Source organism: Thamnophis sirtalis, unplaced genomic scaffold (assembly GCF_051295495.1).
Source record: "Thamnophis sirtalis isolate CommonGarterSnake01/CBP01778 unplaced genomic scaffold, rThaSir2_p1.2 scaffold_3, whole genome shotgun sequence".
NCBI classification, from domain to species: Eukaryota; Metazoa; Chordata; class Lepidosauria; order Squamata; family Natricidae; genus Thamnophis; species Thamnophis sirtalis.
Window position 1 is genome coordinate 37,381,283 of NW_028261383.1, and position 23,647 is coordinate 37,404,929.

Here is a 23,647-nt window from a genome sequence, read left to right on the forward strand (position 1 = left end):
GGCATGATCTGTTTTTGACAAACCCATGTTGGCCTCTGGTTATAACCTTGTTTGTTTCTAGGTGTTTGCAAATTCATTGTTTGGTTATCTTTTCCAGAATCTTCCCAGGTATTGATGTCAGGATGACACATTGAACCATTCCCCCCCCCTTTTTTTTTTGAAGATGGAAACCACATTTTCCAGTCATCTGGTAGTTCCCCGATAGTCCAGGATCTTTGAAAAATATGATTCAGTGGTTCTGAGATCACCTACTCCTGACCTACCTCTTTAGGAAGATGACATAAATGTATCTTGTATTAATAGGTCTGACATCCTGCTAAATTTAGTGACTGCCATAATAGTTGCATTGTTACAGCAACTCCAACATTGTAGTTTGGTTTTATAAACCAGCAGTCCTTCAGAGTTTCTTGAACTTTGTTTAAGCTAATTTGGCCAGTGGTGAGAGGGTACTGGAAGTTATAGTTCAACAGCTGGAGGACAATAGGTTCCTCATATCTGGAGTCTGCCTGATGCACTGCATCTCTCAAGTTGTAGTATTGTATGAGGGGGAGAAATCTTAAACAATAATTTTGCACATTGCCGTGTTCCTCCTACTTATATTAAGAGGATACCAGTTTGTTTATGTGCTGTGGTAAAGAGATGGAAAGATGGTTGATGAGATTGTGTTTTTTTTTTCTTTTTCCATTAATGTTGTCGTCAAAAGTTATGGGGAGGTATTATTTTCCTTTTAGGGGGGCAATCAGTGAAGCACACAAACATTGTTATTTTTACACACACAAGATAAAGAGCAATTGTACCTTACAGATGTAGTTGGTGGCTTGTCCTCCCAGACATTAAACACAATTAGCCGTCATGAATTAAAATGTGATTGACAGTTTCCAGATTAGATTTTCAAGTGAAGGGCAAGAGAGGGAGTGCAGCTCTATTTGCTAACTGGCTGCATCTTAGTACCGTAATTCTAACCTTGGGATCTCTGTCCTCTTTGATAAGCGCTGCTGAAATATGACCAGAAAGAACAGACTTCAGCCAGTTTAGTTTTTGTCTCCCAAATCTTCTAAATCAAGTTTAAAATGGATTTGAGATTGTGATTTGATTATTCTCAGGCATCAAGATGCCAAGAGCACACGACTTGTTTACATGATTGGGAATCTACAATGCTTATGGGTACCCACCAGTCAATCAATACTTGCTTCACTTGGCCAATAGCCGAGTGCAAATAATTGCCACCCTTGCTGTGCCATAAGTGAGTATTGTGTCCTTCTCTATACGTATCTTTTCCCCATTTTCACAAACATAAGAGAATACACAGAATGTAGAACAATAGAATTGGAAGGAACCTCGGCGGTCTTCTAGTCCAACCCTCTACTCGAGCAGGATTCCCTATACCATTTCAGACAAACGGTTGTCTCCTCTTTGAAAGCCTCCAGGTTGGAGCACCCACAATGTCTTAAGGCAAGCTATTCCAATAGTTGATTGCTCTCACGGTTAGGAAATTTCTCCTTAACTCTAGGGTGCTTCTGTCCTTGATTAGTTTTCATCCATTGTTTTTTGTCTTATCTTTTGGTGCTTTGGAAAATAGTTTTGAGTCCCTTGTTTTTGTAGGTCAACTATTATCATGTCACCCCTAGTCTTTTTTTTTTCCCATTAGACTAGACATACTCCATTCCTGTAACCGTTCTTTGTATGTTTTAGCCATTAAATTTCCATGTCCTTCAGAATTCCTAGTGATGGTGCACTGGTTTGGGCTTTATTTATGATTGATCGTCTGTTCAAACTACTTTACTATTTAATAATGGAGTCATACTAGCTCCAAACTGCAACCCCAGAAAGTAGAATTCCCTTCAATCAGATCACAAACTTCCTTTTGGAAACAAGCCTTTTGTTTCCCTTCATTTCTGAGGTGGCATTCTGTATCTTGAAACAGAATGGCCTGGTTGGTTCATACCAGCCCTTCAAACATTAGAAGATACAGAAATTACTTTCAGTGTAAACTCCAAGCTACAACTTTTTGCAGTTACCAGGAGGATGGGGAGTGGGGAGTTGATCTTGCTGTGATTCTGGGATTGTACCTTTGTCTGGAGCAGGGGACACCAACCTTTCAGACCTCAGGGACCACTAAATTCATAATTTTCAATCTCGTGGACCACTAATATGAATTAGTGACGGGATGGGGTCCTTCAGGCACTTAGCTTGGCCGCCTGTTAGCGGGCAGAAGTGCCCGGGGTCAACCTTACGTTTGCTGTCCATTGCAGCTAGGAATCTCAAATACAGCCAAAAGTGAATGTTTGTCTTGTAGCCAGCCCAGGTGCTAGATCGGCCCCTGCAAACTCTGTCTTTTGAGGAGCCCGGCTGAAGTTTCGCACACCCTCACTGAAGCGCCTGGACTCCCAGGGAGGGAAGAGCTGAAGCTACTAAACAAGCAGCCAAGCTAAGTGCCTGAAGGACCCCATCCCATCAGCGAGCGGGAGTAATTGCTTTGGCGGGCTGTATCCAGCCCAGAGGCCATAATTTGAGGATCCCTGATTTAGTATAATATAAAAAAATGCAAAAATGCAAAGATTTTTCTGCAGACCACCAAAATTTTCTCACAGAGCACCAGTTGGTGACCGCTGGTCTGGAGAGCATCTTGGATATTGCAGAGTGATTCAGATTTTTAATGTGTACGAGTGATTCTGTTTTCATCCTACCTATATAACTTAATTTATAGAATCATAGAGCTGGAAGGGATCTTGGAGGTTTTCTAGTCCAATCTCCTCCCTCAGGCAAGAGATCTTATTAAATCCTGGAGAAATGGTTGTCCAATCTTTTCTTGAAAACTTTCAGCAATGGAACATCCACAATTCTGGGAAACAAACTATTAATTCTCTCTGAGGTCCAGATTTGTCTGCAGGTAGAGAACCAATGGAAGAAAAGGCCTCATCTGTTGTGGGGGGCTGAGATTGTGGGCCTCCCCCATTCTTATAAAAAGGAGTAATATAATTCCCCCCCCCCATTCCCTTTTAGTACTGGGGTCCTGGCAAAGGCAATTTATAGATTCACTCCATTTAAGGCCGGCCAATATTTAATGAGCTATTAAGCTGCTTCTTCAGCTTATTATTCCACTATTTTTTAAAAAAAATCATTTCAGCATCATGCCTTTCTTAGTGTGTTGGTTTATTCCTACTGGTAGTTGAATTTTAAATAAATGCTTTTGAAATTGTTTGTAGAGCAAAAAGTAGAAGGCATAATAACATAAATAAAGATATCTAAGGGTTCTCCAGGATATTCTGGAAGAATCATGTGGGAACAAGGATTTCCTTTGCTGCAATCACACATCCATAAAATGAGAAATACAGATTTCTCTTTAGGGATAATTGTGGTAAATTGTTGTACGTTCAAAATTTTGCTTAAGCTTTCCAGAGAAAAGGTTTCCCGGCATACCATATTCACTCTGTTAAACATATTGTTAATAATAAAAGAAAAGGCAAAATATACATCTTTGTATTGGGTCATAGGGCACCAAATCTTCACATAATATTGCCGAACACGTTTATAGCCTGTCAAATGTCTTGAAATATAATATTATCAGAAGGCATGAGGGTTTGAATTGCAACACATTTATTCCGGAAATGGGAAAGACAAAAATAGAAAAAGCTATTACACTAGAGCAAAATAATATCTAAACTAGTTGTGACATCTTCTGCAATTTGTCCTGATGGATTTTAGAAGATTTCACAGCCCACTTACCTTGGTGGAAGAATCACATGATTCACTTTTCAGTAAAATGGACTGATTCAGACTGCAGATGGGAAAAAATGTATTTTCATGTTCCTTTCCAAACCCTACTCAGATAGCTCCATGTATATAGAGACCTAGCATCAGTGGTGGGATTTAGCCAGTTCACACTTATTCGGGAGAACCAGTTGTTAATTTTCTAAGCAGTTCAGAGAACCAGTTCTTGGAAGAAATCTCATTTTGTTTTTTCCCACTTTACAGGGCTAATCCTGTAAGGAAGGCAGGAAGGAAACATTCTGGTGTTGTTTCTAGCCTATTGCCCTGCTTACAGAAACTGCCTCTCTGGTTAACCCTTATTATAACACCTAAGGCGAAGTGCCCATCGACGTGAGGGACTTTGAGTTGGCCACGCCTACCAGTCACATGACACCCCCCGAGCCACGCCTACCCAGCTGGTCATTAGGACAGAGAACCAGTTGTTAAATTATTTCAATCACACCCCTGCCTAGCATGTATGCCCAGGAAAAATCAAATATTTTCTCCAACAAGATTCTTTCTCACTTTGGCAGAAATGTTTTATCGAAAAGTGCATTAACGAGTCGCTCTTTGAGTAAAATGAGCAGTATCTAAACTTGAAGAATAGGTAGGTAGATAGGTAGGTAGGTAGGTAGGTAGGTAGGTAGGTAGGTAGGTAGAGACGGACAAACAGGCAGACAATGCAGAAACCTATCTGCATCGTCAAAAAGGCAGAGCAATAAAAATTATATAGGATGGTCCTTGGATTCTTCTAGTTGGACTCTTATTTTTAAATAATTTAATGTTTCATAGCTTGTGGCCATTGCTTTGAGCTATGCTTGGAAAACTGGGCAGATTATGGTGTACCACGTTTGGAGTACATACTATACCTTTTTTTGACTTGCTCAAGCTGGCACACATTTCCTGCACCACCAAACTGCTCTCAGCAATGTTAGCTGGAGTGCAAAGCAGGAGCACTTTTTATGCAGGTAAGGAACAGTTTGCATTTTTAAAAATAGCTGCTGTGACAAGATTGAGACAGAGAAGAGCAAAGAGAGGGAGATCAACTCTGCCAGTTTTTTTTAATTGCTATTGTTTCTACTGGAAGGAAACTCATTAATTCCTTCAGCAATGGTTCCTGTCCTCCCGGTGCAGCTATATGAAAGGGAATTTTATCAAGAAAATAGTAAGAAAAAGTATAGACTTTCCTGTTCGTCTGTTCCAAGTTCAATGCTACCCATTGCTTATTCGGCTTAAAAACATGCAGGATAAATTCACTTGACACTTAGCATAGTTAAGTTACTGTATTTTTTGGACTATAGACGCACCGATGTATAAGACACACCAAGTTTTCAAAGAGGTAAGTAAGAAAAAAAAGTTTTTGTCCTTTCTGAGCCCCAGGAGCACTCTGCAGGCTTCAGCAGGGCTGGAGGAAGGCAAAAACACGCTCATTTTTGTGAAAAACGGGCAGATAACAGGCCATTCTTCACAAAAATGGGGGGACTTTTGCCTTTCCCCAGCCCTACTAAAGGCTGCAGAGTGCTTCTGGGGGCTGGGGGAAGGCAAAAACGCCTCAGTTTTTGCGAAAAACAGCACATTTTTCACAAAAACAGGATGCAGGGGCGGGGCTTCAGGAGGCCAAAAATGGCTGCATTCGGTGTATAAGACGCACCAATATTTCCATGCTCTTTTAGGGGGGGAAGGTGCGTCTTATACTGTGAAAAATATGGTAGTTTAACTTTGGTGATCTTATCTGGTAGATCCAGAAAAAATGTAGGGTAAACTTAAACGGAAAAGCTGCAAAAGCTGTCCACTTGGCCCAAAAGAAAAGGTGTGAGCCCAAGAGGGTCTGATCCCAAGAGGGCAGCGATAGTTCAAGAAAGACACATTGTGTGTGTCGGAATCAGACATGCGAAGAGCCATAGTGCAGTCAATGCTACTTTTTTTTAGGGCCAGAAGAATCAACTATGATAATGGAGGCTTTTAGAGTGGGTCAGAAAATAACTGGCTTTTTGGAGGTCTACTGATGGACTTCTGACCCCCTGGCCTTGCTTTCTACCCGTAACTATTTGGATATTTTGCTTGAACAACCTTACTCAGCACAATCGACCCAATCTGGCACAGGATCAGAATGCTGTTGATCCTAAAGTTAGGCAACCCCAATTTTCCTTGTAAATCTAGTCTGCTCTGTGAATGGTCTTCTCAGCCATTCCTGAATGTGAGCATCAAGGAACTATTGGAGGAGGAGGGCAGGCCAACTGGAGTGGCTAGGAAGTGTTCCTGCAGTTGCTTAGCAACCTAATTCACATTTATTTTTATCCCCCTCTCTTGTTTCCCTCCTTTCCCAAATGACAGTCTGGAGTGGGGCTGAAGTTGGAACTAGACGGTGGCAATCACCCAGAGAATGAAGAGCAGATGATAGAAAGGGGCTCGTTCTCCTTTTAACCCATTCTTTAGCCAAGGAATTAAGGATGGCATGCATCATAATTGTCTCTCTTCATTACCTTCACTTTAAGCCCATGAAATACTTTAGACAGAAAATGTGCGGTCTAAGGTCACCTGGTGAGCTCTGTAGGTAAGCTACAGTATTTCTCCCTCTTTCCGCTATCAAGGGAGCACTCTAATCACTTCACCACACTCAGAAACAGCCCAGAACAGATAATCAAGGACAAAAATGCAAGGACGGTGGTCAGAAATAAAGAGGATAAGAGCAATCGCTGAGCATATGACAAGGAGAAGGTTGAGTGGGTTCAGTTACTCTGAAGCTGGCCTGACTGAGGCCACCTTTGAGGCTTCAGCATTGCCACAATGGAGATGAGGGTGAGGGAGAGGGGAATAGAGATCGCTAGGCAAGCTTGTAGCCAAGTCAAAATAGTTTCCTCTGGGAACCAAGGACATTCCCACAGGTAACAGGAGACAGGAGGAGTGAAGTTACCAAGCAACCGGGCAGCATTTTGATTGGACCATGTGATTGATTGTTTGGGAAAAGGGGGGAAAACTTTTACTTTTAATTAGGTGAAAACCGCGGGAACCATTAAGAATGTTTTCAGCAGTCCGTGCCGATATGATATATCCAATAAAACTATTCTTTAAGGAATTTACCTGCCTCAGAATTCTGTTTGCTATGGGTATATTACTTGGAACCCTGACAGATTCTGTCGGTTCCACCACAAATCCGTGAAGCCCTTATCCGCGGAGACATAAGCGCGAAGACTAATTCGCGCCATTCAAAGCGCTAAGGAAAAACGCGACCCTACCGCAATGACATAATCGCGGAGGGCAAATCCGCGCATTCCCAAGCACTCAGTACCCTAAACCTAACCCTAAACCTAACCCTAACCCTAATCCTAAACCTAAAACAAACCCCTAAACCTAATCCTAACCCTTACCTTAATGAAAATCGGCTTTCTGCCGCGGCGCCGTCTTAAAGCACCCTTCTGTTGCTGCACTGTTGTTGCGGCGGTGATGACGCGCGATGATGACGTCGCGGCTTTAGCGACGCGCTTATGTCTCCACGGATAAGGGCTTCGTGGTTTTGTCGTGCCACGGATTCTGTCAATGTTAAACTTCTTGTCGGGTGCAAGCAACTAGACCCACTGATGAAAAGTCCTGTCGGCAGCTTTATTGCGTTTTACTTATATTGCAAGAATTTCCCCAACCTGCTTGTCTTCCCTTGGGAACACTCAAATCATGTTCCATGGAACTTTTTTGGAGGGGGGAGGGGAGGAAATCGGGTTCCTTGGATTGCCTCTTGCGGCTGGGAAAAGGCTTAAGGCTAGTTCCCTACTTGACTTTTCCTCCCTGCCTGATTGGCAGATTCTCAATTTTTTTACCACCTTTCATCTCTCCTCTAATAATTGAGCCGAACTCTATGTCTGGAGTTCCTTGAGCTAGGTTTTTTGAGATGCAAACATTATTATTACCATACTGAAATCATCGGTAAGAGTTGCAGTGGCACAGGGGTCAGAAGGCAGTACTGCAGGCTACTTCTGCTGACTGCCGGTTGCCTCCAATTTGGCAGTTCAAATCTCACCAGGCTCAAGGTTGACTCAGCCTTTCTTCCTTCCGAGGTGGGTAAAATGAGGACCCAGATTGTTGGGGGCAATAGGCTGACTCTGTAAACCGCTTAGAGAGGGCTGTAAAAGCACTATGAAGCGGTATATAAGTCTAAGAGTGCTATTGCTATTGCTATCAGCACAAGAGCTATGGGAAAGTGTCTTTAGCAGTCTACTTTATTATTACTTCAGCCTTTCTCAACTTGCTTTTATTGTGAAAGCTGCCTGGTCGTGTGAGTATCCCAGTAGTGAAGTGCATCCTTGTCATCGTCAAGGACCCAGGTTCACTTTGTCTTCTCCAAGTACCTAATCCTTGACTTACGACCGCAATTGAGCCGAAACCTTCTGTTGCTAAGTGAGACATTAAGTGAATTTTGCCTCATTTTATGACTTTTCTTGCCACATTTGTTAAGTGAATCTGGCTTCCCCGTTGACCTTGCCTGTCAGAAGATCCCAAAAGGTATCATGTGACCCTGGGACACTGCAACCGTCATAAGTACATGCCAGTTGCCAAACATCCGAATTTTCATCATGACTGTGGGGATGCTGCAACGATCGTACGTGTGAAAAACGGTCATAAGTTATTTTTTCAATGCCATTGTAACTTTGAATGGTCATTAAATGAACTGTTGTAAGTTGAGGAATATCTGTAATATTACGAAGAACTCAAATTTGAAAGGCTCTAAAGTTGGGTCAGTGTAGAATCCAGGTTTCTAACATGACATCCATGGGACCCCATCTGTTCCTTGTCCAAGTTTCATCTAATTTTCTTTTATACATTTTTAAAAATGGGAAAGTAGCATGTAACAAAAAGCACTACCGTGTTTTCCCGAAAATAAGACAGGGTCTTATTTTCTTTTGACCCCCAAAATAACCACTTGGTCTTATTTTCGGGGAAGTCTTATTATTTTTGAGGTGTAGGAGACAGCGAGCGTGGTCGCCTCACGACTGCTGCTATGTTGCAATATTTTCAGGGAGGGCTTATTTTAGCGCATGCCCTCAAAAGCCCGATTGGGCTTATTATCTGGGGAGATCTTATTTTCGAGGGAACAGGGTACATTCAAGCATAATCTTTATTTCTGAGAAAGCTTCTGGGTTCTCCAGAAGCAGCCCAAGGCATTCATAGATATAAATAGGCATTCTTAGATAGACTACATTAATTTGGGAATAGCAATAGCGTTTAGATTTATATATCTCCCCATAGTGCTTTACAACCCACTCTGAGTGGTTTACAGAGTCAGCATATTGCCCCAAAAAATCTGGGTCTCCATTTTGCAATCTCAGAAGGATGGAAGGCTGAGTCGAACTTGAGCCAGTCAGGATCGAATTCCTGGCTGTGGAAAGAGTTTGCCTGCAATACTGCACTCTAACCACTGTGCCACCAGGACTCCTATGGAATATGCCCAGTTAACCAGAAAAAGAGGACGAAGGTAAGGGAAGCTGTTAGAGAGCATGGTGGAAGACTAGAGAAGGTTGTGGGAAGCAACCATTTTCCATTCTGGTAAGAAAGACCATAATATTCTCTAAATTCCAAAATTGCTTACAGGTATTCCTCACTAACTACCAGAATTGAGCCCCAAATACTAAGCAAAACAGTCGTAAAGGGAGTTTTGTTCTATTTTCTGACCCTTTCTTGCCACAGTTGTTAAATGAATCACTGCAGTTGTTAGTAACATGGTTGTTGAGTGAATGTGGCTTCCTCATTGATTTTGCTTGTCTCAAAAGGTGATCATATGACATTGCAACCATCATAAATACATGCCAGTGGCCAATCATCTGAATTTTGATCACATGACCATGGGAATGCTGCAACAGCCATGTGAAAATGATCCTAAGTCCCTTTTTTCAGTGCCATTGTAACTTTGAATGGTCATTAAATGAATAGTTGTAAATCAGGGACTACCTACATTGTCATTCCAACCAGTCCCTAGTATAGAAAAAACTAAACAGGATGGGCCATCTTCTTCTACAACAACTACCGGTTCCTAGGTTGGCTCAGTGGCTAAGACTCTGAGCTTGTCGATCAGAAAAGTCAGCAGTTAGGCAGTTCGAATCCCTAGCACCGCGTAATGGAGTGAGCTCCTGTTACTTGTCGCAGCTTTTGCCGACCTAGCAGTTCAAAAGCATGTAAAAATGCAAGTAGAAAAATAGGAACCACCTTTGGTGAGAAGGTAACAGCATTCTGTGCGCCTCCGGCATTTAGTCATGCCGGCCACATGACCACGGAGACGTCTTCAGACAGCGCTGACTCTTCGACTTTGAAATGGAGATGAGCACCGCACCCTAGAGTCAGGAATGACTAGCACATATGTGCGAGGAGAACTTTTACCTTTACCTATGTTTATTTCTACCAGAGAATGGCCTCGATAACTATTTGGGTCTGGTTTCTAAGACAGATTCATCTGTTGTTTTCATTCTTCCATTGGAAGTGTTTAGCCTTAATGGTTCTCCATTAGTTCGTTTACAATGTTGATTTGAATGATTTGGCTCACGTTCATTTAAAAAATAGCTAGGAATTGGTGTCATTTGGCATCTCCCCCAGTTTGTGCTAATTTTTCCCTTGTGTTGTGGTTCTTTCTTTTCTTTCCCCTTCTGGAGTAACGCTAATCAATAGTCACACAATATGTTGGCAGAAGCTGTGATTCAGGATCTGTATGAATGTTTCATGCTGAAGTGTTTTTTTTTAGTAGATGGCAGATTGCATCAACAGTTCCCCCCGCTTTTTTTTCCCTTCCTCTCCTTTTTCAGGGAGCCAAAAAAAATTGTGTATTTAAATTACAATGGCAGCTTCTTTGTGCTCGCTCAGGAGAAGGAGATTTTTTAGCAGAAAGTGGCAAATGGATCTCTCTGTGTGCTGAATTTTTCCCATACCTGCACTGTCATCCTACTTCTTCCCCACCTCTACCCCAGCCAAAGGTCCATCCTTTCAACTCTGTATTCCAGAGTTGAGTTAATTATTTTAATTAATTATTTTAATTAATTTGCCCAATAGGCCACATGAGAAACTGGGACTGTTGTGGAGGACCGAACCAATAGGGCTATGAAGGTGCACAAGCATGATCATAGGCGCATACGTACTTTTTTAAAAAAATACCAGCCACCTTCAAAATAAAAGCATGGCATACAGTTATGTATATATGATTTGTAATTTCCGATTGATCTCATGTAGGCTGGACTGGGACAGCCAAAGGGGGCTGTAAAATGCCCACATCTCCTATGTTCCCATCTAGTTCTTTCAAACCCCGTTACTCATTATGTTACCATAATTGTAGCTTCTGGAGTTTCTATAATAACAACAGCAGCAGCAGCAGCAACAGCAGCAACAACAATAATAATAGCAATAATAATAATTGTGCCAAACGTTTGGATTTGAGTACAGCAAAAACCACTGGGAACATCAGGTTCAGAAGGTTTTAGAGAATGAGAAAGTCAAGATCTTGTGGGACTTCAGAATTCGGACTGACAGGCACTTGGCCCACAACACACCTGACATAACAATAGTTGAAAAGAAAAAAGTATGGTTCATTGACATTGCAATACCTGGAGATGCACAAATTGAAGATAAACAGCAAGAAAAAAAATCACAAAGTACTGGGACTTGCAAATTGAAGTTGAGCGACTGTGGAAAAAGAAATCGTGTGTTGTCCCGATTGTAATTGGAGCCCTTGGAGCAGTACCTAAAGGGCTACCTTGCTATTTGGAAATTTTAAATTTATCAGACTTGAACATTCTGATTCTACAAAAAAACCACCCTACCTGGAACAGCTTATATCCTCCGACGTTACCTTAACATTTCCTAGGTCCTTGGTTAGGACTCAAGCTGTCGAGCTACCAACCAGCCCCAAAGGCTGTGAATCTCACCAAAGATTAATCACATAATAATAATAAATATGCATCTATTTTAGTAAAAAAAAAAAACTTTCCTCGGGAAATCATAAAATGGGGTGAAATGCAAGCATAATCTCTTTCATTCATATTATCACGTTCTCTCTCTTTTGCATACCTTGGTGATTGAAAAAATAGTTTAAAAATCCATGAAGTCTTGTGTGCCTGTGCTGTAGAAAGATCAAGGAATGGGGGTTAAAATAAATCCCCTTGGTGGTGAGACTGCTGGTTAATTGAGTTTTCTCTGCACTTCCTGATTTATGGGGCCAGGATAGATTTTTCTGCCCACATTGAATTATCATTGCTCCTCTCTTATGAAATAATTCCCCCCCTTTCTCTCTCTCACACACAGACACAGGGACACACATTCCACACAATGGGCAGATTTTATTTTAGAAAGCACTTGTAGCCAAGCGCTTTCTAAATCCACACATTCTCTTACTTCAGGCTGCAGGCTACGTGTTTTTCTGTCTCTCACTTCTTCCTTCAAGTGTCATTTCAGAGTTTATTGAGGTGTGTGTAGAATTTCAATTCCTACAAATCTGGGCTTTCATGGTCACTGAAGACATAATTGCTGAATATGTACAGGCAGTGCATTTGAAAACCAAGGGGAAAAGGAGGGTGAAGGAATCTTGGAGGCGTCTTGTCTGATCCGCTATCCCTGATCTCCGTTTAAGAGGACCTTATTGTGGTGCTAAAAGGTTTCCCCTCCGTGCACATGTGAGGTGCATTCAATACCAAATCTGTTGTGTCCTTGGAGAGTCGACTGGCAACTGCCGAAGAACCAGGAAGAAGCCCTAATTGGTTCAGGTGCGCCGGCCGGCCGGCGGGAAAAAACCAACCCTCCCATTGGTCCTCCGCCTGACAGCTCCAAGAATAAATAGCTGTCAGGCGGGGTTTGTTCTCTGTTCTGTTCTACTAGTTTGCAGTTGAGTGTTAATAAACAGTTAGTTGAATCCTCTGCCTTCTCACTTATTACTCGCTACTAAGAACATAAAACTGGTGACGAGGGCGTGTGAAACGGACCCGAATCAAGTGCCGGCTATGGTTACCACCACGATTTTCACCACTTTTCACCCTGAGGCAGAATCCTGGGACACGTTCCGTGATCGCTTTGAATGTTTTCTTCAGGCTCACGACCTCACTGAGCTCTCCCTTGTCAGGAAACGGGGTTTTTTCCTAAATTACTGTGGCCCCGAGATGTTTGCCACAGCTCAGGTGCTATCCTTGCCTACGCCTGTCCACATTATGCCCTGGGATCTGCTTTTCACAAGGCTAAAAACCCATTACGAGCGTACACCTTCCCGTTTCGTTCACCAACAATTTTTTCGTCGATGTATTCAGGCTGAGGGGGAGTCCATCAGCCACTACATAGCAGCTCTCAGAGCCGCTGCCATCCATTGCGAGTTCGCTGATTTGCATGAGGCGCTGCTTGAACAATTCATTTATGGTCTCAAGGACATAAATCTCCACCAGCGGATTCTCTCCCGGTCAGAACTGAGTTTAAAGATTGCTGTGGACGAAGCTCGTGTCTCCGAAATGGCCGAGCAGTCCATCCCCGACCTCCGCAGGTTTCCTCAGACACCTGCTGCGCCATTTCCTGCCTCATCTGTTCACCATAAACAAGACTCTGATGACTACAAATCTGAGTTAGACCTGACCATAGACCGCCTTAACTTACTCTCTCACAAAGACGGAAGAAGCTGCCTCAGCTGCGGGGGAAGGCACTTACGTTCCACCTGCAGGTTCCGTTCCGAAGTAAGGCCACATAGCGGCCGTCTGCAGTTCTGGGTTTCCTGATCCTCGGGGACCTGACCTAGCCACGTCAGTCCGACGCCCCGCTGCACCAGCCTCTGCCAGGCATCAAAATTGCTTCACCATTGGGGATGCTGATGACGCCAGCCCCGAGTGGGTCATTGACTCTGCCTCAACTTCTATGGGAGGTCGTGGTAAGCTACACCTCCTGATCTTGGTTGAAGGCCAGCCCTGCTCAATGGAACTGGACATGGGTTCAGCAAGGTCCATCATGTCATGGGATATCATGCACTCCCTTCTGCGGCATCTCCACCGGCACCAGCTGGCACCCTCCACCTGTCGTTTGAGGGACTATCAGGGAAACCCCAGTCCACTTGTAGGATGTGGCCGTTTTCTAATTCAGTATGGCAAATTCAAGGGGCTCCTGCCTCTTATAATTGTGAAGAACCCCCTAGCCTCTTTACTGGGGCTCAACTGGTTCAAGGCCCTAGGTCTGTCCATCTCAGGCATTCATTCAACTCAATTGGCAAATGATTTTGAATCCTTAGTCTCCGAATTTGCTGACGTATTTGACCCAGCCTTAGGGTGTTACACTGGCACCCCTCTTTCTTTAAATCTTGATCCTAAGGTGGCACCTATTCACCTTAAAGCCAGGAGGTTGCCACTCGCATTGAAGGAAAAAGTTGACGCCGAGCTCAAAAAGCTGCTGGCCCAAGGGGTTTTGGAACCAGTAGACCATTCCCGGTGGGAGACCCCTATCGCGGCCCCACTTAAGTCCGACAGATCCATTAGGATCTGCGCAGACTATAAGTCGACCGTGAATAGGGCGTTGCAGGCACATCCATACCCTGTGCCCATGGTGCAACACGTTTTACACTCTTTAGGCCAAGGCAAAATTTTTGCAAAGTTAGATCTCACCCAGGCATACCAGCAACTTCCCGTTGATGATGACACTGTGGCTGCGCAGACTATCGTCACTTACAGCGGTGCTTTTAAATGCTGGCGCTTACAATTCAGTATTAGTGTAGCTCCAGGCATTTTCCAGGGATTCATGGAACGATTGCTCCATGGTATTCCCAGGGTCATCCCTTATTTTGATGATGTCCTGATCGCTGCAGCTGACCGATCGGGACTCGCCAAAATTCTTTGGGCTGTCTTGACGTGTTTACGGGCGTCCGGCCTCCATTTGAAATGCTCAAAATGTCAACTAGGGGTTCCCACGGTGGTATTTTTAGGCTACTTGATCGACCAGTATGACATTCACCCAACTCCAACTAAGATCGACGCCATACTCTCCGCGCCAACTCCCACTAATAAGACTGAGTTGCAGGCCTTTTTTAGGCCTCCTAAATTTCTATTCCTCCTTTATCCCTCATAAGGCGTTCCTGGCGGAGCCACTCCACAGGTTGTTGGACAGCTCCACACAGTGGACCTGGACAAGCTGTGAGGCGCATGCGCTCGCGGCTGTCAAAAAATTATTGACTTCCGCTCCCATCTTGGCGCAATATAATGAACACCTACCCCTAGTATTGGCCTGTGACACCTCTCCTTTTGGAGTTGGGGCAGTTTTAAGTCACTCATACCCCGACAGGTCAGACGCCCCTATAGCGTTTTACTCCCGCACCTTATCTAAGCCTGAACGTAACTACAGCCAGTTGGATAAGGAGGCACTGGCCGCCGTAGCGGGAGTAAAATGGTTCCACCACTATTTATATGGCCGGCCCTTCACACTCCTAGCTGATCATAAACCCCTTCTGGGGATCCTTGCGGGGGATCGGCCTACCCCCCCCCCATCATCTCTCCACGGATGGCCCAATGGGCTGAGTTCCTGGCTGCTTACTCGTACACTATAGTTTATAAGCCAGGAAAACACATGGGTCATGCGGACGCTTTAAGCCGCTGCCCGCTGCCCATCATGGTCTCTGACCCCGCCCCAACAAATTCTATTTGTCTTATTGACGACCTACGCCTTCCCATGTCAGCCACTGACATTGCACAGTTCTCTCTACAAGACCCTGTCCTCTCCAAAGTTCTAGACGCGGTCCACAGAGCTTGGACATCTGACCCCAGGGATGTCCAATTCCTGCCTTACTTCCACCGCCTTGACAAACTGTCAGTCCTTCAAGGTTGCTTCCTCTGGGGCTCCTGTGTAGTTGTTCCCTCCGCTCTCCGCCATTCTATCTTGACCCACCTCCATGAGGGGCACCCAGGCATTGTGCGTATGAAAAGCCTCGGCTGCAGCTATGTCTGGTGGCTCTCCATGGATAACGACATTGCTAGCTGGGTTCAGCACTGCATACAGTGCCAAAGCGTGCGGCCAGCACCTCCCTCCATTCTGCACAGGGAAAGGGAAATGCCCATGGCACCGTGGAGCCATCTCCACATGGACTTTTTGGGTCCAATTGCCGGCCAAACCTTCTTTATTGTCATTGACGCTTGGTCAAAATGGGTCGAGCTTTTCTCAATGCGAAGCACAACCTCAGGGGCCACCATTCAAGTTTTGGACGCCCTGTTCACCACACACGACCTTCTGGACGTTCTGGTCTTGGATAATGATCTGCAGTTTACCTCTGAAGAGTTCCAAACTTATTTGGCTAGTCTCGGAATTCGCCATGTTCCGGTCGTCCCGTTCCACCCTTTGGGAAACGGCTTAGCCAAACGTGCTGTTCGTTCTGCTAAGGAAGCCCTCAGCGGCATGGGACCTCTTCCCTGGTCTACCAAAATTTTAACCTATCTTCGGGCTCAACATTCCACGCCATGCCCGGTGTCGGGCAAAAGCCCTGTGGAGCTATTAATGGGTCGTAGACTACGCACAACATTGGATCGCCTTCACCCCTCTTATGCCGCTTCCACTTTCTGTTTTCAAGAGCACCCCAGATCCTTTCTGGTGGGGGAGGGGGTGTTCACGCAGAATTTTTTGGGTGACTCCAAATGGCTGCCCGGGCACATTATAGAGATAACGGGGCCCTGTTCTTACAGGGTCCAACTCGATGATGGGAGACATTGGCACCGCCATATAACCCAACTCCGCCGTTGCGAGACAGAGAGGTCCCCTATCCGACCAGCCGCGCCTGCCCTAGTTGGTTCTCCAGACGCCGCCTGCCGGCCAGAAGCTCCACAAAATACCAAGACTAACCGACCGTCGCCCATTGCGATCTCGACAGCTGCCTTACCTTTAAGAGCTGGCGCCATGTTCAAGGAAGGGCCTCCAGTGCGGTCCTCCTTGCCTATTTGACCGCGCGACCAATCCGGCACTCTTCCTCCGGCAACGGGCACACCCATTGAAAGGCAATCTCAGCGCATGCGCAGACGCCCAGGATACCTTTGGGACTACGCATGCGCAATCCGGGGGAAAGGGGTGTTGTGTCCTTGGAGAGTTGACCGGCAGCTGCCGAAGAACCAGAAAGAAGCCCTGATTGGTACAGGCGCGCCTGCCGGCCAGCAGTAAAAAAACAGCCCTCCCATTGGTCCTCCGCCTGACAGCTCCAAGTATAAATATCTGTCAGGCGGGGTTTGTTCTCTGTTCTGTTCTACTAGTTTACAGTTGAGTGTTAATAAACAGTTAGTTGAATCCTCTGCCTCCTCAGTTATTACTCGCTACTAAGAACATAAAAAAACCTATGAGATGTCCCCAGGCAGGTAAATTTTTGAACTTGCCCTTGTAAGAAAAGATTCACAGCAAGCTGAATTGATCCAGAGTGGCTAGTATAGGTGGAGAAATCAGCCAGGGCCTAGGGGCCAAGTACACTAAATCAGGGGTCTCCAACCTTGGCAACTTTAAGCCTGGCAGACTTCAACTCCCAGAATTCCCCAGCCAGCAAAGCTGGGAGTTGAAGTCTGCCAGGCTTAAAGTTGCCAAGATTGGAGTCCCCTGCACTAAATGGTTTATATTCACTGGCCATATCGCAAATACAGTACAGGTGACTACAGTTCAGACCAGAATTCCTATCGCTAAGCAAGGAGGTTGTTAAATAAGGCACACCTCATTTTAACACCTTTTTTTTTGCCATGGTTGTTAAATGAATCACTGCAGTTGTTTAGTGAACCGTGAGGTTGTTAACCAAATCAGGCTTCCCCCATTGACTTTGCTTGCCGGAAGCTGGCTGGGAAGGCCTCAAATGGCAATTACTTGACACCCGGAAAGCTGCTACTATTATAAGTCGATGCTGGTTGTGGAGGGCCTGAATTTTGATCACATGACTACAGGCTTGCTCTGACTGTCGTAAGTGCGAGGAACAGTTGTAAGTCACTTTTTCCAGTACCATTGTAACCTTGGCTACTAAATGAATGGTTGTAAGTCGAGGAGTACCTGTCTGGCTACCCATACTCTTTTTATGTCGTGTCCTGAACAAATGTCCAAGTAAGGAGTGTGATTTCTATGTAATGCTCCTTGTCTCAGACAAATACTTGAAAATAACCTCTCAAGTCGCCGAGTTCTGTGCCACCATTTGTATTATACACCGTACCCTTATTTAGGATGGGGGTTTCTTATAACAGTATTTTATTTTGATTGATTTTAGTAATTATGTTTTAATTATTGTTAGACTCCTTGATACTTATTCTTTTTCTCCCCTAAACAGATATACATAGATGTAATACTTCTTTTATTCAATATCTTGTTTGTATCTGGCCTCAGGGCTGGAATAAATAAATAAAACTTGTACAAGCTGACATGCTGACCTTTAATAAGATTCAGTAATAATAAATTAGTAATGTTAATGTTAATTAAGTTCAGTAAGGTTCTCAAGGTTTCAACCCACTTGGATTACTTAAGAATAAGTAGTGCTTTTCTCTCTCTCCCTTCCATCTCTCCCTCCCTCCCCCTCCCTCCCTCTCTCTCCCTCCCCCTTTCTCCCCCCTCTCTCTCCCTCCCACTCTCTCCCTCCCTCCCACTCTCCCTCCCCTTCCTCCCCCTGTTCTCTCTCTCTCCCCCTTCTCTCTCCCTCCCTCCCCCCTCTCCCTTCCTCCCTCCCTCTCTCTCCCTCCCTTCATCTCCCTCCTTCCCCCCTCTCTCTCGTCAATGACAGGATTGTGTGAGTCAAGATTACTGAATAGATACTGACCTAGGAGGAAGGGATAAATATTAAGGTTACCCAAATAGGTTTATAAAAAATATTCCAAAAGAATATACCATATTTTTCACAGTATAAGATGCTCTGTAGTATAAGACGCACCTTAGTTTTGGGGGAGGAAAATAAGAAAAAAAAAATCTGCCTCTGCCTGCCAGCATTCATTGGGGTTCATCTGGCTGGTGTCCTTAGCAAACAGTCTAGTCAGCTTCAACACATTAGTTCGCTGGTTGTGAGTGCAAACTAGTAGGTGAAGTCTTGCTAAGGAAAACGGGAAGAGGAAAGCCTCTTCCTTGAAAAAAGAGCTCAAGTTATCCCGAATGATAGAGAAACTTAAAAACTTAAAAATGCTTGATCCTGTCCTGTTTTTCTGCAGAAAAGGCATACATGTGCAGTGAAAAATACATGCACAGATTGCATCTTCTTTTCAAATGATGGTGCTGAAATGTTTCAGATTTTTGTTTTAAAAAAAATTTCACCTTTCTGCAGGATTAATTGGTTCGATTCACACGAGAAATTGAAGCAGGCTGTTAGGCCTTAGCAACCACGTGTGTACAACAGGCTAAGCTTCATTAGTTTTAATATTGGGTGTTTGTTTCTTCTTCCATTATTGAGTACACCGTGCAAACCCAATCCATCTTGGGGCTTCATGTATCCTAGGAAGTCAGAAAATGAATCAATACCACAACCAGGAATAAAATCTTGCCTGAACGTGGCCTCCTTGTGATGCTTTGAGATTATATTTTCAAGGCAGGTTTGTGGGTTTAGTGCAAGGTCCGTTGTTGAAAAAATAAATATTGCTACGTTTACGGTTCTTGATGGTTTCTCTCTCTCCCCCTCCCTCCCTCCCTCCCTCCCTCCCTCCCTCTCTCTCTCTCTCCCCCCTTCATAGGTAAGGTTGCTGTCTGTAACGCTCAGTTCAGTCCAAGGACTATGCCCACGTGCTTCTGCCTGTTTCAACCATGGAGAGTCCCATGTTTGACACCATCCTGGAGACAACAGACGGGGTAACCCCTGACCACAGTTGGTCCCTGTCCTATCCACTGGGCTTCCAGGTGTCCCTGACAGGCTTCCTGATGCTGGAAATTGTCCTTGGGGTCAGCAGCAACCTCACAGTATTGGTTCTCTACTGCCTGCAAGCTGGCCTGGTTGACTCAGTCAGCAACATGGTGACCATGAACCTGCATGTACTAGATGTGCTCATCTGCGTGGTGTGTGCACCTCTCACCATGGTGGTCATATTGGTGCCGCCCGATCGTGCTGCCACCCTCTTCTGCTGCTTCCACGAGGCCTGCATCACCTTCAGCAGCGTGGCAACAGCCACCAACGTCCTGGTGATCAGCTTGGACCGTTACGACATTTCGGTTCGTCCCGCACAGCGTGTGCTCACTCCAGCCCGTGCAATTCTACTCCTGGCTGGAGTCTGGGTGCTATCCCTGACTGTATTTTTTATACCCTTCCTTGAAGGCGAGTTTGGACACGCCAGCGTGTGGCAAAACCGTACTGTGCTGTGTGTTGGCCCAGAAGAGTTCCACGCTGAGCTCGGCACCTCCTACCACCTTGCCATCCAGATCCCCACTTTCTTTGCAGCCATGGCGGTCATGCTGGTGACCTACGCCAAGATCCTGCAAGCTCTCAATATCAGCATTGGCAGCACCTTTAAGCGCAGCCAGCGTCGCAAGACAAAAAAGAGGAAGCGACGGAAAGCAGTAGAGCTGAGTAGCAGCAGCAGCATGATCAGTGCTGGAGAAACCAAGAGGCTGTCCCAGCCAATGCCCACGCTCCCAGCTCCGCCCCCGATGGGTGTACAGGCTTCTGTCTCTGTGATCATCGCACTGCGTCGGGCGGTGAAGCGCCACCGTGACCGGAGGGAGCGCCAGCGGCGTGTTTTCCGCATGTCCCTGCTAATCATCTCAACGTTCCTGTTGTGCTGGGCACCTCTGTCCATTGTCAACCTGCTCATTCTGTGCCTCGGGCCTAGCCCCTTGCTGGGCAAGCTGCGCATCTGCTTCCTGGCCATGGCCTATGGTACAACCATCTTCCACCCACTCCTTTATGCCTTTACCCGCCAGAAACTGCGCAACGTACTCCGCAGCAAGCTGAAGAAACGAGTGGTGTCAGCGCTGCAAGTCGATCCCGCACCTGGTGGCACAATCATCCACAATTCCTGGGTGGAGCCACCACGGAAAGGCTGCAAGGGGCGGCCACGGGGTAGCGATGGGGCTGAGCACTGCCTGACGGAGGCCACAAAAGAGTAAAGGGTAGGGGTAAATTTCAGACTAGGTGCCAAGAAAGCTGGGATGGGTGGTATCAACCCACTGCATAGCGAATCTGGTGAGTGCCAAACACTGAAATCAATGAAGAATGAGAGGCAGATACAGGACCCTTATTAAAATCACCAGAAACTACAGCTTGGTGCTAACCCTCTGACCGAAGTGCAAAGTAGAGGTGAGCGGTATTGCAGCGAGCAGAGAGAGGCAACCATCAACACCTTGTAGAAATAACCATTTCCATCTAGGGTGTGATACTGACTCCTCACAAAGCCTCCACCTAGCCAATGGCAAAACCTCCTACCTATCTGAGGTAAAATACGAAGGCTTAAACCTTCTCTTGACATTGGCCTGTTGGCTGCACTAAGACCACTAGAATTACGACAACTATTTAATTACTTAATGCCAAGAGTTGTAACAAGCAGATGAGTGCTTACACGTGTTGGGGAAAGGCATTAAGTTTAAGTCAACACTAAACGAGTCAGCACTCCAGAAGACATTGCAATGCTGAGTAAGTCCAAGGTGGCTAAAATAAGCTCTCCATCTTAGAGAAGGCCAAGAAAATGTGTTAGAAAGGCAGGTTTGGAAAGGCTGGGATAGCATAACTTTTTAGAGTTCTTTGCCTTACAGGTAATCCTTAGCTTACCACCAGTCATTTAGCAACTGGTTACAATTACAATAGATTCCCCCAAAAGGTACCTAGGTCCAGTGGTGGGATTCAGCCAGTTCGCGCCACTTTGGGAGAACCAGTTGTTAACTTTCTGAGCAGTTTGGGGAACTGGTTGTTGGAAGAAATCATTAGGGCAGAGAAACGGTTGTTAAATTACTTGAATCCCACCACTGCCTGAGACCCAGTTTCCAAGTTCCCCTGGTCACATGTCTGCATTTTGGATGTCAGCAACTGGTCCACGTTTATGGCTGTTTGCAGGGCCTCACAGTCATGTGACCCCAATTTATGATGGTTTTTTTTTTGTCATGATACAACCCACATTTACTTCCAAGTTTCCAGCAAAAAGCATCCCATAATGAATAATGGGTTTGCTTAATGACTGTCGTGTTTGCTTAATGACCGTCTCAAAAAAAATCATAAAATTGGATCCGCTCCAATGATTTTGCAATATTTAGATTTTAGCTGAGTAAGAAGAGAACTGGATTACCATGAGAATTTTCTCAGAGGAAAAGGGTAGCTTTTTTCCAAAGGAGGCCCATCCTTCATTGCCATTTTTGTCTGGGCTTCCTCAAACACTTAGTAGATGTAGGCTGCAGCCATAAGGAGTAAATCTCACCCAGGACCTAGGGGAAACATACCTAAGATGGCACTTGCAGGCTTTTTGTTTTCAAAATCTCAGCCTTGCCAGGGAGCCCGAGTGATAGGTACCCTCACAGCTACTTCATCTGCATGAAGATGGCCTACTGGGGTAGAAGTAGGAGAAGAAAAGAGTACCCTGAACAGGTAACCGAAAGTGCTTCAGTAGTAAGTAATAATAAGTAATAATAATAAGGTCACCCAACAGACAACTCTGTTCTTTCAAGGTCATCCTTCAGAAGAGCTCTGAGAACCTCTTTTAAGAACCAGTGATGGTTTCAGTCATGATGGGTCAATGGGTGCTTAGGACAGTTCTTTTGGTTTGAGCTTAATATTCTCTAGATGAGTCTTCCTTTCCTTTGGCACCCTTCAGGTAGAAATATTCAGAGCAGTCATTCTACCATATCTGAAAAGCACTGTAGACTATAGCAATCTTCCACATGGGCATACATATTCACTAGTAGAAGTCCGTCTCCTTACAAAGGTCTCCCTTTAGACATACTGGATATATGCATCTGACAAAGATTATGTCAGAAATAATTATTCACTGAAAATGTTTATAAGCCGCTTTTCAGGGCAAAGCTTCACAATGTGGCATACACAATGGAAAGTTGGAAGATTCTCTGTCAGTGTTTTTCAAGCATGGCTGACTGTGTGATTCTGGAGTTGAAGTCCACACGTCTTAAAGCTGCCAAGTTTGAAAAACACTGTTCTATGTGATACTTAAGGGAAGTGTACTGTTACTAACGGAAATGGTTGTGAATGACAGAAACTACATCCGGGGTTATGTACAGGTTGATAGAGAGGCTAACAGAAACCAGGTAGAAGGAATTCTTTTAACTGGATTTGCTGAGAAGGCCCTACCTCACACGATTCAGTGAACTAGCATTAAGCCTAGTAACGAACCGATAGCCAGTTGCTCTTATCACCACATGGTAGAGATTTCCAAATTATCTTCACAAGCAGCCCTACATAAAGCAAATTGCAATATTACATTTTGGAAACAACTACTTATAATGTCCTACCCTTCCAGTGCATCTGTATTTCTGCTGTCAAGAGTTTGAAGATGATGCAATGCTTCTCTCTCTCTTTCTCTTTCTCTTTCTCTCTCTCTCTCTCCGTGCGTAGCTGTAACGTGACTGTAGTTGCTAAATTAAATCTTTGAATTTGTCCAAACCAAAGGGAACTTCTGGAGAAAGAACCAGATGCTGCCATGTGAATTAGTCGCTGCCACTGTGGATAAAGTTGAAATATATTGATTTATCCTGATAGGACATAATCAGTTTGGTAATCATGGATTATTTTTAACAATTGCTCAGGGAGAGTTGCACAGGAAGAAAGTAGCAGAAACAATTATCAAGCCCTCTCACCTCTCTACTTTTCTGCTATATTCCACTGATAGATGAAAATCCTCTCTAAGCTCCCTTTGTGTATAAGCGGGCCAAGCATGGTGGATGACCCCATTTATTCCTTTCCACCAGAGAAAAATAAATCCTTGAATCTTTCGGAGGTGATGCAAAGCTTTTCAAAGTCTGAAGATTTAACTTGATGCCTTTTTATTTTGAAGGCTTCTGTTTT

The 23,647-nt window shown here is 44.8% G+C and overlaps 1 protein-coding gene across 1 annotated transcript in view; it reads left to right on the forward strand.

Annotated features, from left to right (window-relative positions):
• LOC106549253 (G protein-coupled receptor 22-like) overlaps nt 1-23,182 on the forward strand; it is a 65,502-nt gene extending 42,320 nt beyond the window's left edge. The window contains exon 2 of the mRNA XM_014066852.2: nt 19,386-23,182. Coding sequence (XP_013922327.1) covers nt 19,456-20,751 — 1,296 coding nt within the window. The 5' untranslated portion in view covers nt 19,386-19,455 and the 3' untranslated portion in view covers nt 20,752-23,182. The remainder of the gene's footprint in view (nt 1-19,385) is intronic.
• The last annotated feature ends 465 nt before the right edge of the window (nt 23,183-23,647 follow it).